This window comes from Vicia villosa, unplaced genomic scaffold (assembly GCF_029867415.1).
Source record: "Vicia villosa cultivar HV-30 ecotype Madison, WI unplaced genomic scaffold, Vvil1.0 ctg.000506F_1_1, whole genome shotgun sequence".
Taxonomy (NCBI): Eukaryota; Viridiplantae; Streptophyta; class Magnoliopsida; order Fabales; family Fabaceae; genus Vicia; species Vicia villosa.
Genome location: NW_026705241.1, coordinates 404,967 through 423,690, shown reverse-complemented (window position 1 = coordinate 423,690; position 18,724 = coordinate 404,967). Strand labels below are relative to the sequence as shown.

Here is an 18,724-nt window from a genome sequence, read left to right as displayed (position 1 = left end):
CAAAAATATCCCAGAGCTTCCCAAAAGGATACTAACTTTTTCTCTTGAGACATGTCGTTAGAAAGGTAAACATAAGTTCTCAATCTTACCATGAAGTGATTTTGTTGATAAAATTCAACGAATTTATCAGAGCATCTATGAGGTGTTCTAGATCGATCATTACATATACTTGCATGAGCGGCCCCAATGAGGGGGTGTGACCAAGTAATATTGACTCTTGAAATTCTTTATACAGTCGGTATACTCCTCTAACATCTTCCTACCTTTCTCGTAGAAAAGTAAACCTTGGACCCATTTTGAGTCGGTTGAGATGCATTAAGCATTGAAAAGATGAAAAAAGTATCATGGTTGGAACAGTCCTCTTATATTCAAAATATTATTGGATTACCTTCACATTGGCCTAACTCATTGGATTCAGCTATGAAGGAGTGACCACGGGTAGTTCAGAACTACCACCTTGAAATCATTTAAAGGAAGTTGAAACCTATGAGGAAGAATAAACATTTATGAAGAGGAAGGACACCTCTGTCATATGTACTTCACAATAATTTGTCATATCCTAGTAAAAACACCTCTTAGTCCAGGGAAGAAATAACCTTGGAAAAGAATGGTCCATACCTCCATTTCCGTCAAAAACTAAATAAATGGTATCAAATGTCTCTTGATATTCCCATGACACTAGGTCTCTGTCTCTAGAGTCCATGGAGATTTGATGACTATTTTGGTCCATCCCGATTTCACCGCTAACACATAAAAATAACAAATGTGAGTATAAGCACGAGACTTAGTATAAGATCATAACCAAAATCATGCCGACACACCATGATATAAGTTTTAACTTTTCGTTCTTTGTTGAAGTTGCTGACATTAAACATGATTTGTCAAAAGCAAAGTCGGGAAAACAAATCCCCTCACAATTTACCTAGAATCAAGACCAATAACTCACCCTCCAAATTTGACAGAAATATCTCTATTAAAGTCCTCCATAACAATCTCTACAAGAAGCCTAGAAAATGATAAGCAAACATGATACAAAGAAGGCTAATTTGTTATCTTTAAGCGAAATAACTCCTGATATGTGTAAGAATCAAGTTATTTGAGCACCACAAAATATGTTGGAACAAAAGAATAATATCGAGAGACGAGGAATAAAATTAGAAAAAAACATAAAGTGGAATATGGGATTGAAATTAGGAAAAATCAACAGAAAATTACCTAAGTCTTGCAAGCGATGGAGGTGAAAATAAGATCAAATTCACCCTTCGGCCTTCATATATTAATTGCATATAGAAACCGATCATAGAGAAGATTAAAAGGAGATAGGGAAAGAGAAGATTATACCATAATTTCTACTAGTTCAAAGTGTTCATCCTCAATTTATGCCTAATCCAGTCTCCAATGGAGAGCCATTAAACATTCGTAGTCTTCCACTATTTTGACAATTATACAACATGCATTTTGTATAATCAAGATACCATATGTGTGGATCTATGTGCTTGCAAATAGAAGGTTAAAAATATCTTGCAACCGTGATGATGGTGACCTAACTAGAGAAATATCATATGCCTCACCAAAAGGAGACTCGAGATCGAAGTGCTTATATGATCAGAAACAATCTAGCAAAGAATCTTGAAACCATATGAAATCTCGCCATATCATGTGTGTCAGGTCATGTATGCATATCAGTCCAAGTGACCTGAATATTGTAAAAGTAAGGAAGTAGCTTAGAAGTATTAAGGCAACTCACACAAACACACACACACACACACACACACACACACACACACACACACACACACACACACCTACAAATGTTTTCTCAAATGTATTTAAGCCAAAACAAGTGATTAAAAAGTTGTCCAAACATTTTCAAAACTAATTTTAAACCAACCAATTGATTGGTAAGTTGTTCCAATTGATTGGAAAAAAATTTATGAGCCAACCAAACAATTGGAGGATTAAGCCTATCGATTAGAGAAGAGCTAATTGATTATTAAAGAACTTATGACATTACATTAATGACTTGCAACTACTCTATATCCAATATTTCCTTTTTGGCCTTGTTAATCGATTAAAAATGTGTAAGCCAATCGATTGGAGCATTATACCAATCGATTGGCTCATTTAGAGCAGTCAAAATGGGCTAGCCCATATGGGCCGACCCGCCAAGCCTTAAAAATCATAGGGCTTGGGCCTTAAAATTAGAGCCCATATTTTTCAGGGCCTTTTTAACCCAGCTCTGAAAAGCCCGCTACCCGTTAAGGCTAGCCAATATGGGTCGTGGGTAGCCCACTAGGCCCGCATAATTATAAATTTTTAAAAAATATTAATATTTATATTATCTTACTCCAAAATAGCACATTGTATTTTCTCACCTCACTAAATTTTATCTCGATTCTATTCAATCTTTCTCTTTTAAATATTAAATATTAATATAATTAACATTCTTTCATCGTATTATATATATTTTTTTCTCTTATAATAAATATTCAAGTATTATTTTGTACAATTTAGACATATATTGTATTTAGAAACACATTATAGTATTTATAAGAGATAATATAGTACTTAAAAATGTACTAGGTTTAAAATAACATAATTTTTTAATTTTATTTATAATAAATATTATGGCATTTTATTTTAATTTTTTTAAATAAAAGCCCATTTAGGACCGGGTAGCCCGAAGCCCATCTAGGGTCGGGCTTGGGTAGTAAATTTCAAGCCCATATTACACAAGGCCTTTTTGGCCCAACCCTAAAAAGCCCAGGGCCCATCAGGGCCGGCCCGGTTAGGACCGGGTAGCCCATTTTAACAGCTCTAGGCTAATTGATTCGGCCCATGGATTATTTCCATTTTTGGATTTTCCAACTCCTATATAAAGGAGGCTCGCCTCTACTTCATTTCACACCACTTTCCAACGATTTACATTTTCTTTGGATTTTCTCTCTCAATTTTCCCTCTTTCTCAATTCATAAATATTTCTCTTCACTTACGCTTACCTTAGTGATTTTTCAGTGAAGCTTTGCTAGTGAGGAAGAATTTTTGTAAGTGGTTGTGTCAGTCATTTAAATTCTTAAGAGTGCGACACTCTTGGGAGATTGAGTTAGGTTCTTGAGATAAACCTATTATAAAGTCTTTATTATTTGTTTCTTAAGCTTCGTCAGAAAAAAAACTTTGTTTTAGATATTGAGATAAGCCATAAATCTCTAAGAACTGTTTGCTAGGTTAGCCTGGGAAAAAAGCTATTATTGGTTAGGGATAAATTTGTAAAAATCTTAAAGTCAATTTGTATTAAAGGTTCATGGGCATAACCTGTAAAAGGTCATAGTTTATAGTCAAAATCTCAAGAAGAACACTTGGGGACAAGATAAGGCCAACATTCGGCCAAACCTGAATAACTCTCAGGTGCAATCTCTCTAACCCTTACTCGATTTATTTCCTATTACTTACTATTCTTTTTATTTACGCTTCTCTTTACTCTTAAAGGAACTGTTAACACGATCCTAATTGAGAAAAGTATAAAATTTATCACGAACTTTAAATACCAAAATTCACCCCCCTTCGTGTGCTTGAAGTCACTTATCCAATAATATGTTGAAATTAAAAACAAAAATAACAACTTCAATCTGAATCTTTCTTTCTTATATTGTACACAACCAACAATATTGAATTCTCCAAGAACTTCACTGAGTCTTGATCGTGCTCTTACTTAGATCCAAGCATATGTTCTACAACAATAAAAGTATTTGATGGAGAAGAAATGTTTTAATTTTAACTCCTATTGGATTGTCAATTTCCAGCAATAACATACAATCCTAATATTGACACGCACTTCAAGAACTTCACAAACATGAATGATAACAAGTCCTCCACTATGATAGATCTCACTCTCTCTAAGAATTAAAAATAATCAATTCATTGTATATCTTGCTAGAGATTGAAGATGAATGCATATTCAAAAGAATATTGTGATATGGGGCACTTTGATAGCTAAACACTTTGTTTTGAAAACTCTCAAAGTTATAATATATTGCTCACATATATGATGAAAAATGATACAAGATGATTTATATGTCTTTGAGATATATCACTTAAAACAGACAAAATTATCCATTTGATTAGAGTAAAGTGCAATTTGTGTGATTCGAGTCAAATGACTTGGGTCAAGAACTTTAAAACCCAAAATTTTAAATTTGTGATTCGAATCATGATTTGAGTTGGTGATTTAAGTCATGAATAAATTTGATTCGATTCAGACTGACAGAACTGAAATATTGATTTTGAAATGTATTTTTATTCGAGTCAGCTTTTAGCTTGATTCGAATCAATCTTGCTTATGGTTCGAGTAAGAGAAGTATGTGGTTCGAATCACACTAGCAGTGGCAAAATCTATTTTCATATTCTATTTTGGATTCATATCATTTATAATGTTGATTCGAATCACACTTTAAAATTTGAATTTTTGAGAAATTGAAGTGTAATATTGAATCTAAAGCTAATATGATATGAATCAATCATTCATGCGTTTCTTAACTCAACTAATTAACTAATTTGACTTGAACCACTTGAAATAAGTTTTATCTCATGATTCAATTTTATGCATGCAAAACACCTTTGAATGCATTGCACTTTGTAATACGGTGAACTGACTTTTTATATTTAAGCAATGTTGCGGTAAGCAAGAGTCGCCACCGACTTTTATTTTATCCAATTTAAAGAAAGGCTAAAAGAACAGAAAAAGAACTTTAAAAGAGATTGAGTTTGGGGGGTAGGTTATACAAAGGGAAGGTTTAAAGCACCCTTTGTATCCATGGTTATCCATGGGCTCTTAATTGCTTAGCTCACTTGTTTGTTTGAAAAGAAATGTAGTGTGTGTTTAGAAAAGATTTGAATAAGGACTTTAGCTTGTAAATAAGCGTAGCCTTTTGGAAATCGTTTTGAAAAAGAGATGTGAAAAGCAATTTGAATTTTAGAGCAAGCAATTAGTAGCAACTACCCTAAGTTTTAAAATTTGTTCTTTTAGTCTTTCGGGCGAAAGGGTCTATCCATACCATGAGAGGGCAGTAAGTCTTTCAATTGGAGGTGCGGGTCATCGAAGGGTCATCGAGAATTATCGTACGCCACAAGACTGTCCCTACCATAAAGGGGGCAGGTAGTCTCGGGAAAGGATAGAATAGTCATTTAAGGCAACAGTAAGGATACCTTAGCAATCGAAGGGACTATCACCATTTAATCGAGGGATAATATCATTTATACCGAAGGCGACATCGAAGGGACTATGATCTTTAAATGGAGGGACATGGTGATTTTGAATCGAAGGCAGCAAGCTAAGGTATCCCTACGCTCGAGGGACTTGACTATTTTGATCGAAAGGCAACGGAAGAGGGGTTACCCTAGAGGTGTGTGTGTAGCAATCACGTGATCGTTAGATTCGAGTATTTATCTTGTGTTAGTGAGCTATGTCGAGTTATTATTCTTGCCACTCCCTATTTTACTAACCACGCAATTAATATCATGCAGAAATTAAAATGCGGAAGGTAAAACCTACGCTATTACAGTTTTGTGGGTGGGGGATTTTACAATAAAAACTTGTGGGGTTTGCGAAAAATAAGGACGGAAATTAAAGAGACTATAATTAATTTATATTTAAATAAACTTGAATCATCGTCGAGTCTTTGATAATCCTGAAAATCAAGAATGAAAATAATAGGATTAGTGTATGAAAGATCTATTGATTAATTCCGTAAACCCTAATTTAAAATGATGAAAGAAAGAATTATGTAAAACAAAGAATTTTAATGTTTAAATAACAATTAAAAGTTAATTCGCAAAAAGTCGAACATTTGATTAAATATGATAATTAAATAATTACGGGGTTAAATCCTAATTAACTAATTAATTAAAAGTATAGGCAAAAATTGAATTTTTAATATTTAAAAAAAACAATTATTGACAAAATTATTTAAAAAGTCGAGCCTTCGAAAAATAAATAATTATAAAAACAACATTATTTAATAAATATAAAATTTTTTAGAAAAAAATAATTAATAAAAAAGAATAAAAGAAAATAAAAATAAAAATAAAAAAGAAAAAGGAATTATATAATTAAAACAAAATTATTTAATAGAAACTTAGCTCTGGATCAGGTGTGGCATGGTTAAGGAAGATCATGGGGGACTGGTGAGAGCTGGAGCGTTAGATTTGATCTGGGAATGATCAAACAGCTACAAACAGAGTGCACATGGTAGTCACGCGTAAGCTATAGGTATGGAATCTGCAAGAAACCTGTGACATTTAAATGTAACAAAAAAACAATGTCGCTGGTGAGGCTCGAACTGGGGTCCCTTCGCTCACTCACCAACAATCCTCACCAACAAGCCAAGTTTTTGTTTTGTTAATATGATGGACAACTAAATATAATAATGAAACTCAAAGAATTAAATAGAAAATTCAAAAAACTAGAGCTGGGGTCCACTTATCTTCAGCCAACCAATGAGAGCGAGAGAGAGAGAAGATTGTTGACTGTGGACCACCAATCAAATCAGCACACACGCGAGGAGAGAGGTTGTGAGGGTTGACCGTCCAACCAAACCACGCCACGCCACGCACGCAGTCAAACGTCCAGGGCACTATTCATCTCCTTCCTCAGGATTTCCTGCGGATTTACACGCGAAAACTCTTGCGAAGTTACCTGCGGAAAAATCGTATTTTCGAAGGAAAGAAACCTGCACACATGAACCTTAGGAAAACGGGTAAGAAAAATACTATTAACGCCCAGGTTGACTTAAAATCGTCCCCTGATCCTGAATATGACGTTAGTTTGGCCTAACAATGCCTGTAAAGGTGAAATCGACGAGGAGCTTTTCTTAGCCCTAAACATGGTGTTTTTGCCTTTACGCGTGAAAGCTTCGATTTGATGGTATGGATCTCATCTATAGGTCACAAGGAACTAAATAGAATCATTAGATATCATTAAAACATAACAATATATCAAAAACGAAAATCACATGTGTAAAGGTATGAACAACATGAAGTATGAATTCTGAGTAGCATGGGCCTTGGTTATACGATCATTCATACCTTTTGACCTCCCTGGAGGAGATTGGAAGGACTTGTTTGGCCTGACAATTGCTGCAACCAAGAAAACAAAATTCACACTTCATTGAGAATTTTTGTGAGTTTGAGGAATACTCTCGGAGGCTAGGTTTCGTCCTCTCAGAGGCTGCACTTGTTGGCCTTATATAAGAGGTGAATTAGGGTTACAAACTTGCTTGGAAATCAAGTTAATTTGTGTGAGAAAATTTGAAGAAGATTTGATTGAAAATTTATTCAAATCTTTCTATTTTTGCTCCATTTTCTTTCCAATCAATCTTGCACAAAATTTGATTGATTTTTGGAGTTAATGTTGATTGGATTTGATTAGAATTATGAGCCAAATTAAATCTTTGATTTTTCCTTTGATTTATTTGAATTTAATCATTTTTTAAATGAATAAAAATCCATAATAAATCAAATAAATCAAATAAATTCGTGGCAATTGGACTTTGGGCTCTACATATCATGAAGATGGAGATTGGATCCTAAGAATATGAGCCCATTTGCAAAGAAATTCATTTTGAGGCCTCTTCTTTCACATTTTTCCCTTTAAAATTGTCCAACTTTGACAAGGCATATCTCCCTCAATTTTTAAGGTATGGAGGAGTTCTAGGATTTTTTGGAAACCTCAAGATGTCCTCTACCAGCCACTTTGGAAGCTTTTTTACATTTTAAAAATTTATCTTGATGATATGGGTTTTGACAAAAAACTGCTTTTGGTTGACTTTCAAAAAGGACCTATAATGTTTTGGTCCATATCTCTCAAATGGAGCATTTCTAGCCTTGGCATGTGAGAGACAAAGTTGTAGAGAATTCAATTTCCTTCAAAATGAGCTTTGGATGGGAAATTTATAATGTTCCATGTGAAAGTTATGGCTGGTCAAAGTTTAGTTGACTTTAGGTCAAAAAAACCCTAATTTAGAAACTTTAGGTTTTTGTTGATTTCTGAACTTTCCTTGATGAATCATGATCAATCCTTGATCAAATGATGAATGATACTTCAAAATAATGTTGTTGACAAAAAATCAGGAATTCTGACTGTGCTTTGACCACAGTTGACTTTTAGGTCAAATTAGTCGACTATTGACTTTCTGAGCAATTGATTGGGCAATCCTTGGAATTGAAGCTTGTACTTTGCCACAGAGATAGTTTGAAACATCATAAGCCATATGAAATCCATTGGAGACTTTGATTCATTGTTTTTCTTTAGAGAATTAAAAACCCTAGTTCATTGAGCCATTGTTTAGGAGAGTGTGTCTTTGAGTCTTGAACTTTGGTATGAGCTTGAAAGGAGAAATGAGATGGGCAAATTTTGGGATATGACACTTAATTTAAAAATATGCACAAACCTAACATAAATAAGACTAAAAAACAAAAGGTTATTAATGATAATATAGAAAGTAGACAAGTATCAAAACCGAAACCCTAAGAGGGGAGAGAAACTCCAATGCAATCCTCGCTTCATTGGTGACAACAATTGGGTCATCCAAAATTCTAGTAACACATGTGCAATTACAAGGGTCAATCCCAAAGCATCATCACAAAAGGCATGCAAACACGTGAATCCTCTCTAGAAAGACGAACACTTGGTCAAGGTTACCAATGCATTAAACACCATCAGATCTTAATAGACGGCTTCCCGTAACACCTGCCAGATCAAACGAGAGGATGTTTTTAACTGTTTGCATATATAAACTATGTCACGCACCATAATGTGTATTATCTTATTCTCACCCTCGCAAATTACTCCGCTATTACTTCACTGACTTTGATATTAGAGTGCTAATTTTGTAGGTTCACCCTGCTCCACCGCATTGAAAATTCTGGCCACCTACCAGAAGAATTCTCTCCCTTCATCAGGTCAATCTCTCGTTTAATGGTCGAAATAGAAGGAGTAGAAAATATATAAAAAAAAATTACTTAACAAACTTTTTAAATTACCCTAAAAATAATAAAAGAGTCTTGGCGGGAAAGTTTTGATAGAAAAGTTGTAGGATTAAAATTTAATATGATAAGTTTGTTTATAGATGAGTGGGATAGTAACGGATTGTTTCTTTTCTCTCTTCAATAGTGATGCTTATACCCCATTTCAACTATCCGAGGAAGTATAGATTACAATTACATATAATTCGACACGGATTTGGTCTTTCAAGATAGAAAGAAAAAGGATTTCTTCTTATTCTTATCATCAATTTTCATTCTTATACTATTAGTTTTTAGACTCCCAATTTTAAATGCAATATTGAAGCAAATTTGTAGTAATTTTTAATGTAAATACACATCCGTTCTTGCACTTTAATTTATTGTTTTCATTGTAGTCATGTAGGAGTAATAAATAATTGCAACTAATGATCGAAATGGAATCTGATCATTAGAACTTAAAAGTACAGTATACTTATGTTTCATATGCATAATTCATAGAGTGTATTTATTTTAGCACATAGAATGTGCATTAAAACCAAAATATTTGGCGAAATAAATGAACCTAACAGGGTTTGATTTTGATCATTAATAATGTTTTTAATACTAGTATTAAATTACAAATCTGTCAATATGCAATATCGTTGTCGATTATAAAGAAGATGTGATGTATTTGAATGGTTGTATTTAGCACTTGCTTGATTGCTAACACGTACATATGGATATTGCATTTATTATATAAATGAAGAAGGTTCAAGATAAGTTAATATAAGAGGAGACAAGATTGGTAGGAATAGGCACACCGGAGGAGCTAGCATAAACTTTGCTATAGATACAAATATAATGAAAAATAATATTCCGTTTTTAAAATTTTATTAAACTTAATTATTCTCTTTATTCCATAATATTTGTTGTTTTTACTGTTTTATCCAAACTAAAAAGAATGATAAAAAATAAAGAAAAAAATGATGGTTGTTAAGAGTATAGTTACTAGGTGTATGCTTAAGTATATGTTATTTTTAGAGACTTTAAGATATGCTTTATCATTGTGATAGATTCAGTTACGATCGAATGTCGCATACAGATTAAAAACGAAGTATTAAAAATATAGTTTAGAAAAGCAACATTCGAGTCATACAGTAGAGATTTTTAATTCAATTACATAAATTTAGAATCAATAAAATTATGAGATTTTTTTAGTTTGGACGATTTTGAAGAATTTCGATAAAAAAACGTGTATGAGTAAAAATAGATCGATCCACTAAAACGACAATTCTAACCTATCAGTCATTAAAGGTCAATCTCTAATTTCACTCATATTCATGATTGACTATGGAGTAAATTAAACAAGCGACAATCAATCTTAAGCAAACTTGAGTTCCTAGTATCGAATAAAGTATCACAATTGATAGTGACTTATACTTGAACAATCAAGTGTTATAAAATTATAACCTATCAATTATGCTATAAGGAACCAACTTCTATCAAATTAAATCCTATCAGTTTTAGTGGTACTCAAATTAAATATTAGAATACAAGATAAATCATATAGTAAAGAAATAACAGTGATGAAATTAAAGAAATAGCATAAAAACCTCAAGTCTTGATGATTTGACAAAATATTTAATCGGGGAAAGTTTAACCTACCATGAAAATACTGTTTTGGGTGGGTGGGATAGCTTAGGGTGAGTGGGAAAGCTCAACTGGATGTGCTAGTTGAGTTAAATGGGTGTAATCACGGATCTACGATTTAATCCATGAGGACAACATTTATTTATATTTTGTATTAATGTAAACAAGTTGTTGGTATTTACAAATCAACAACTTTAATAAAAAATAAGAGTAATATTTTGTTTTTCTTAAATTTTTTGTAAATTGAATTATGCAATTTATGACTCAAAAGTAAAAAAGAAATATACAAAAAGAAATATAAATTGAATTATGTAAATTGTAAATTGAATTATGCAATTTTTGTAAATTTTTGTCTCAAAAGTAAAAAAGAAATATACAAAGGTTTTTGGCTTTTTGAACACCGAATCCAAAAATATAAAATGACCCAAAGCATAATTTATAACATTGATTTAAGTCTTGTATGGAGAAAGAAAAAAAGATTTTTTTACCACTATGCCACTTTTATGGAACTTTAATACCAGAATGCCACTAAGTGAAAAAAAAATACCAGAATGCCACACTTCCAGTTGGGGTCCGGCCAGGCCTTGGACAGACTGGAAGAGGATTTTTTACTCACGTTGGGGTCCGGCCAGGGGTGGGCCGGACGCAAACTAAGCCTTTTTTTATTTTTTTTATTTTAATTGATTTAAAGAATTATTAATTACAATAATTATGTTTTTATTATAAATAATGATTAAAATACAATAAAATATAATAAAAACATTATAATATAATAAAAAACAATTATTTGCCAATATTTATTTTAATTGATTAAAAAACATTATAATATAAATAATGATTAAAATACAATAAAATATAATAAAAAATATTATAATATAATAAAAAAAAATTATTTGCCAATATTTATTTTAATTGATTAAAAAACATTATAATATAAATAATGATTAAAATATAATAAAAAACATTATAATATAATAAAAAAAATGTATTTGCCAATATTTATTTTATTCAATACATAAACGGGTACAAGGAAAAAAAGCCTATTTTTTCTTGGGCTTTGGTTGGACCATATGACCCCCAGTGAGACATTTTTTGGGTATCTTTGGTCTCGTACCCCTACGTAACGGTTGAACTTCGTTTGGTGGAGGTTGCCTTTGTGGAGAATCGTCGCTTGAAAGATCATCGTTTTGATGCGACGGACCATCATCCATAAATCTAGCCAGTTGTTCTGGAGTTATTGTCGGTAAATTATCAAGTATTTCATCATCAGTGATGTCAACGAGTGGTTGATTTGAAGCCACAAAGGTTTGTGGCACTTGTGCTTGAATGTCTGGATAGTAGGCATTTGTGGTGTCAAATGTATATTGTGGTTGGGAGAGTGAAAGCGGTTGAGATTGGGAGTATGACTGGTCGAAGTCGGGTTGAGGGATTGGGGTGTTATGTAGCGGTGGTCGAAGTGTGGATTGTTGTTGATATTGTTCTTGGTGGTAGTAGTAGTTTGTTTGGGGGGTTGAGGTGTAAGGGCTTGGTGTGGCAAAAAACATGTGTTGTTGTGTGGTTTGAGTGTGTTGGTATGTTTGTGGAAAGGAAGAAGTTTGTTGTTGGAATTGTGTTTGTTGGAATTGTATTGTTGGTTGGAATTGTGGTGTTGGTTGGAATTGTGGTGTTGGTTGGAATTGTGGTGTTGGTTGGAATGATTGTGGGATTTGTTGATGAAAGGTTGTTTGTGGGGTTGATGAAGAGGAGGCATAATGACGAGGGTCTGCCAACTACGTTTCTTTCGACAAATATATTAATGGAATATTTCTTAACCATTGCATATATTCATCGGTGTGGCGTAAAGTAGTACTCACCTCACCTGTCATTATTAAGTTTCTTCTATCTTTCCACTCATTGTTCTCGTGAATGTTCAAATCTCGATAATTACAATCCTTTACATCATTCTTCGTTACCAAGTGATGATCTCCAAGACACCTCGGGGGTTGAGGGATGTTTTGAGTAAACCCAAATTGAAGTCTAACCCTGTCGGCGTGATGCATTTCCACAATATAAAAACAAATAATATATGTAGTTGCACTCCACGCTCGAGCTTGTCGTTGAGTGCAACGTGGATATTTTTCGTAAGGCCTCCACAAAAACTGTAAGACATAAATAAATATAAGAGTCGTATTCACGTAGATGAAAGATTTAATATATGGCTTGTAAAAAAACTTACATCTCCTTGGACCATGTGATCCAAAATGAAACGATATCCATCAAGAAAAGCATTTGGAGATGAGAAATACTCCATACCTCGTTGTGCAAATCTTGCATATTTAAAAAGTTCAATTAGGAATATGCGTTAATTTAGTGGAAAAATAAATATATAGAATAAAGAATTTACCTAGTGGCGTATGGATAGGATGGAGCAATTTCACTCCTTGGAGCAAGTCGTGGAATGCGATAGTAGGTCCACACAGCGAGAATGAGTGAGCAGCCTCCAACACTCATGCATCCTACACGACATGCTTTGCACATCTCCCTATAAAGGTAAGACAAACACGCAGACCCCCAACTATATTTGCCGCATTCATCAAAATCTTTGACAAATTTGAACCAAGAAGAATGCAACACATTATGAGATTTGTCAGGAAATAGAACTGCAATCATACTTAAGATATATAATTTTGCATGCTGTATATTTTCCTGCTCGGTTTGTGGAGAATGTTGTTCTAACTCAATCAACTCGTCGTGGATCCATCTCAATTTTACCGCACCCTTCACCCTATCACTAAAAGTTTCTATGCCTAAAGCATCGACACAAGCATAATCGGGACCTTCAGTTTCACCTACTACAACCCTCCCATCTATGCGGAGGCCAAACAACATATTTATATCCTCTAATGTGATTGTACATTCACCGGTTGGCAAATGAAACGTGTGTGTCTCAGGCCTCCACCTCTCAAGCATCGCAATTACAAGTTTAGAATCAACACTTCTAAAGTTGATTTTGGCGAAGATTCCAAAACCGGCTCTTTCCAAGTAAGGCTTGATAGCCTCACTTGGCTCCCTATCAAATAGATGATTATGTAGTCTAAACCTTTTAGACTCATCCTATACAAAAAATATATCATTTTGTTAGTATACAAAAACAATAAACTGTGAAAAATACGTATAAGAAATACTAGTAACAAAACGTACGTATGCAGCCACGTTCTCCCTTGTTCCTCTATGATTATCTCCCAAAGCAAGCAAACCAGACATGTTGTGGACGGATTCCCTACGTGTCCATTTTTTGGTTGGCACAGTTTAAATACCACTTTGACTGAAACATATATAGCAACACACATTCAAACACATAGAAAAATTATTTGTTCAGAGAAAAATTATATCAAAGCAGAATGGCTCAGAGAAACATTATTTGTTCAGTGCATTACAATGGTGTTATCAGTAACGATCTAACCGACGGTTTTTCGTTTAGCAATACTGAAACAAAACGTTTCAAAGTGCATTGTAGAGCCGATTTTATTCATTTGAAGGAACGAATTGAATCAAAATTGCAACTTCCTGTAAGTGAAATTATTTATCGACTACCGTTATTTACTGGAGACAACGGTAACATTTTTTACGTCATGAAACAAATAGAAGACGACGATGGCGTTAAAGTGATGTTCAAATGTCACAATTCGTTTGCTCCGCTTGACTCAGTCGAGCTTTATGTTCGCATTGTTAGTCCTGCAGTTAACCAATCGCAAGAGTCGCATTCGCATCAATACGGTCTGAGCCAACCCACTAATGAAGAGCCAACACAAAACAACGAACCATTTATACCCAACGAACAAGTGGACGGGTACAGTGAAGATAAAATACAAGAAGTGCAATATGAAGATCTTTTTGGTGATGACAATGACCCTGATATTGTTGTGTCGTCGCAGCCCACAATTGCACGACCGATTAGCATGTACGCCCCACCGGATCACATGCGAAATATCTGTTTAGAAGAGGCACAGTCTGAATCAATATTTGGTTCGCACAAAACAAACTATAGTGATGTTGATTTATATGAGGGAATGGAGTTTGAAGTCAAGGAGGCGTGCGTTGCTGTTATACAACATTAGCATATCACCAATAATCTTGATTATTGGGTATACAAATATGATAAGAACAGATATGTCATCAAATGCACGAATCCAACTTGCCAATTCAAATGTAGAGCATCAGTTCGCAAGAAGAATTCCAAGTGGACGATAGGTAAGTTGAGTGGACCACATGTCTGCACAACCACTTCAATGTCGCAAGACCATAGACAACTTACCTCAGATATTGTCTCTCACTGCATCAGAGATCTGGTTAACACCGACCCATCAATTAAGGTAAAGCTCATAATTTCTCATATAACAGGAAAGTATGGTTATAATATATCTTACAGGAAAGCGTGGATTGCAAAGGTAAAGGCCATAGAATCCTTGTATGGAAACTGGGAGACATCTTACAATGACCTTCCACAATGGTTATTGGTAATGAAAACACATCTGCCTGGAATGGTAATAGACTTGGAAACGTTACCTGCATTTTCTAACGAAGGCAGCCAGTTGGGTGATAAGATGATATTCCATCGTCTATTTTGGGCTTTTCAACCATGCATCCATGGTTTTGCTTATTGCAAGCCAATTGTTCAAGTCGACGGAACATGGTTGTATGGAAGGTACAAAGGGACATTGTTGATGGCTGTGACGCAGGATGGGAATGGTAACATTTTTCCAATTGCTTTCGCTATTGTCGAGGGTGAAACCAAGGATGCTTGGAGTTTTTTCCTTCGCAATCTAAGAAGCCACGTGACACCCCAACCCAATCTATGCCTAATATCAGACAGACATCCATCGATTAAAAGTGCCTATGATGATCCTGCAAATGGATGGCAAAATCCTCCATCTTCACATGTCTACTGCATTAGGCATATCGCGCAAAATTTTATGCGTGCGATTAGAGACAAGGAACTACGTAAAAAACTCGTCAACATGGGTAATAGTCTAATTGATCTTTGTGAAGTACATTTGTCAAATGATCTTTGTCGATTTCTTGACTTGTTTATTATTTGTAACAGGATATGCATTGACGGAGTCAACGTACAACTACTATAGAACTGAAATTCGTCAGACAAATAGAGATGCTTTGGAGTGGATTGAAAATATCCCCAGAGAGAAGTGGGCAAGGGCGTTTGATAGAGGGCAACGATGGGGGCACATGACGACTAACCTTGCAGAAGCAATGAACTCTGTGCTAAAGGCAACCAGAAACCTTCCAATAACGTCTTTGTTTTCGGCCACATATTTTCGGATGGGAGCATTATTTGGTCAACGTGGACATGAATGGACAAAGAGGTTGACATCAGGCCAAACTTTTACTGACAAGTGCATCAAGGGGATGACTGAAGAAGTCAACAAAGCAAGCAGTCATAATGTTTATCAGTTTGACCGGGAAAGGTTCTATTTTATGGTGGCCGAAAGAATAAACCGCAATGATAGTCGACCAACTGGTACTTACGGTGTTGATCTGCGAAAAAGAACATGTGATTGCGGAAAATTTCAAGCGTTCCATTTGCCTTGCTCACATGTGATTGCAGCATGTGAAAGTATACGCCAAGACTAGACCATTCACATACCCGACGTGTTCAAGATACAACATGTTTTTAAAGTCTACCAACAAAGCTTCCAGATCCTCCCATATCAAGACAATTGGCCGTAATATAGAGGAGCTACTCTTTGTCATGACGAAACTATGCGTAGTAAAAAAAGAGGCCGCCCTAATAGTACTCGGATTCGAACCGAAATGGACGACATGGACAAGGAAAAGAGAATGTGTGGGATATGCCGTGAAGTAGGCCATATCCGAAGTAAATGTCCAAATGTAGCAGGCCCGTCCAATAGGCCTCCTTAATGTTTACTTCAACTAGCTTTATGAATGTAATATAATGTCTTTTTAATTGAGTTTGCAGCCATCAATGACTAAAACAACATTTCACATTAAACATAACTAAAACAACATTTCACATTACTAAAACAACATTCAATGACATCGAAATAAAGACAGCCACAAATAAAACAACCACACAGGAAACAATTAAAACGGCCTCACAGGAAACAAATAAAACATATTCTAAGAGATTACAACCATCAACACAATATCATGTGGTCCTAGCATCATCATAAGGACACCAACGTCATTTTTCACGGCTCTCCAAGAACGAGTTACTACTCCATTTGGGCCTTTCTCCATGACCTGCCTTTCAATTTTCCTTATCTTTTCACCCTCGAGAATGTTTCCGTCTAACCATCCGATCAAGTGCCTCTGTAGATGCTCGAAAGTTTGGGTGTTCCATAGTTTGATCTTCAACGGAGGCTTTGTTGCTGAAAAAAATAATGTTGCATCTCTCTTCATAGGTGGAAACGTTGGAAGGGGTTCAGAAGACATCTCCAATAGTAACACTAAACCTTCAATTGTAACTGGTGTGAGTGGAAATGTGGATGTACAATCTTATTTATAGGCAAAAAAATAATAATAAAATATGCCTCCTCGTCCATGTATTGGCCGAACCTACACATGCTCGTCCATCTATTGGCCGAACCTACACATGTTCGTCCAACCCGTGACTTACTCATATTTTTAATAATTAAAATAGCATTTTTTTTAATTTTTTATTATATTTTATTATATTTTAATCATTAATTATAATAAAAAAACAATTTTTATAATTAATAAATCCTTAAATTCAATTAAAATTAAAAAAACGAAAAAAAAATCCCCTAGTTTGCGTCCGGCCCACCCTTGGCCGGACCCTAACATGCAAAAAAAAACATTTTCCAGTCCGTCCAAGGCCTGGTCGGACGTGTACTAGAAGTGTGACATTTTGGTATTTTTTTTCAATTGGTGGCATTCTGGTATTTGAATTTCATATATGTGGCATAGTGGTACAAAATTCAAGAAAAAAATGAATGATCAATAATTTGATTTAACTTCTGCAGTCAACGTAAATTTTTTTAGTTTCTTTCTCTTAGCTTTCCAACGTCTACTCCTACGCAAAATCTGACACTTGTAGCTCAAGTTATTATATGGACAGTGAGGAAACATTAATATGCAATTTATTTCCAAAATAAGTATAAGTAATAATTTAAAACTTATTTATATGCAATGTTTCAAAACATAGTAAAACACTAAAATTAACTTAGAAAGCTATCAAAATATAAAAGTACAAAGTGTCATAATGTACTTGTCGAATTCCTCTGCACTTAAACCTTTTCACTCTAAGCAAAATTTCAGCTCCCGACTCAAAACAAGATTAAAAAATCAACATAAAGCATATAATCAGAAAAGAAAATCTTATTTCTTAAATTCAAGAAATATGGCAATCATGAACATCTTCTTATACAATTTTATAGAAAATAAAAGGAAAATGAACCAAAGGATATATCATATGTGATAAGATTCTTACAGTATATAAAAATTCTCTCAACTCTTACGTATTTAAATTATCTGTTTACACTCAAAGCACATCATAAAAGTTAGCACTAACCATAAATTTGACAATAATCTAACATCTACACTTGAAATACATGAAAAAAAAATAAAAAATACTTTATTCAAGTTATAACATTGCAAAAGTAAGAATGAGGTTGAACTCTACAACAATTTATTAACTTTCAACATTTATATTTCTTTTTCTTTTTCTATTTTTTTATTCATTTTTTTAAAAAAGAGATAGGAAAAAATATATAATTTTTTTCTTATTTTGAATATATTCTTTTTTTTTTTTTGCCAACTTCTAAAATATAACAAACATATCTATTCAAACCCATACAAACTTCAAACAGAACTCCTCCTTCCTAAATAAAGTTATAACATTATTTTTCACTTCGGGCTTTTTATGATGTATAACCAAAAATTAGATAAATAGACATGACTTTAAAAACTGACAATAATTTCAAGGTTAACTTATTAAGATAGTGGTTAAATAAAAATCAAATTCAAAATGTCTTTATCAATCTGTGTACACATACAAACAAAAAAATTCAACCAGAATCAATTCAAGTTCTAGAGTACA

General features: G+C 34.0%; 2 protein-coding genes across 2 annotated transcripts; one reads left to right on the top strand and one right to left on the bottom strand.

The window, feature by feature from the left end:
- Window positions 1-13,026: 13,026 nt before the first annotated feature.
- On the bottom strand, window positions 13,027-13,890 carry LOC131629079 (protein MAINTENANCE OF MERISTEMS-like). Its single transcript, XM_058899878.1, has 2 exons — window positions 13,828-13,890; window positions 13,027-13,740 (listed from the first exon to the last, which is right to left on the bottom strand). The coding sequence occupies exons 1-2, from the start codon at window positions 13,888-13,890 to the stop codon at window positions 13,027-13,029; spliced, it is 777 nt and encodes a 258-aa protein (XP_058755861.1).
- A 1,025-nt stretch (window positions 13,891-14,915) lies between these two features.
- LOC131629078 (uncharacterized) lies at window positions 14,916-16,275 on the top strand. Its single transcript, XM_058899877.1, has 2 exons — window positions 14,916-15,648; window positions 15,731-16,275. Exons 1-2 carry the CDS (start codon window positions 14,916-14,918, stop codon window positions 16,273-16,275), a joined length of 1,278 nt encoding a protein of 425 aa, XP_058755860.1.
- Window positions 16,276-18,724: the final 2,449 nt, after the last annotated feature.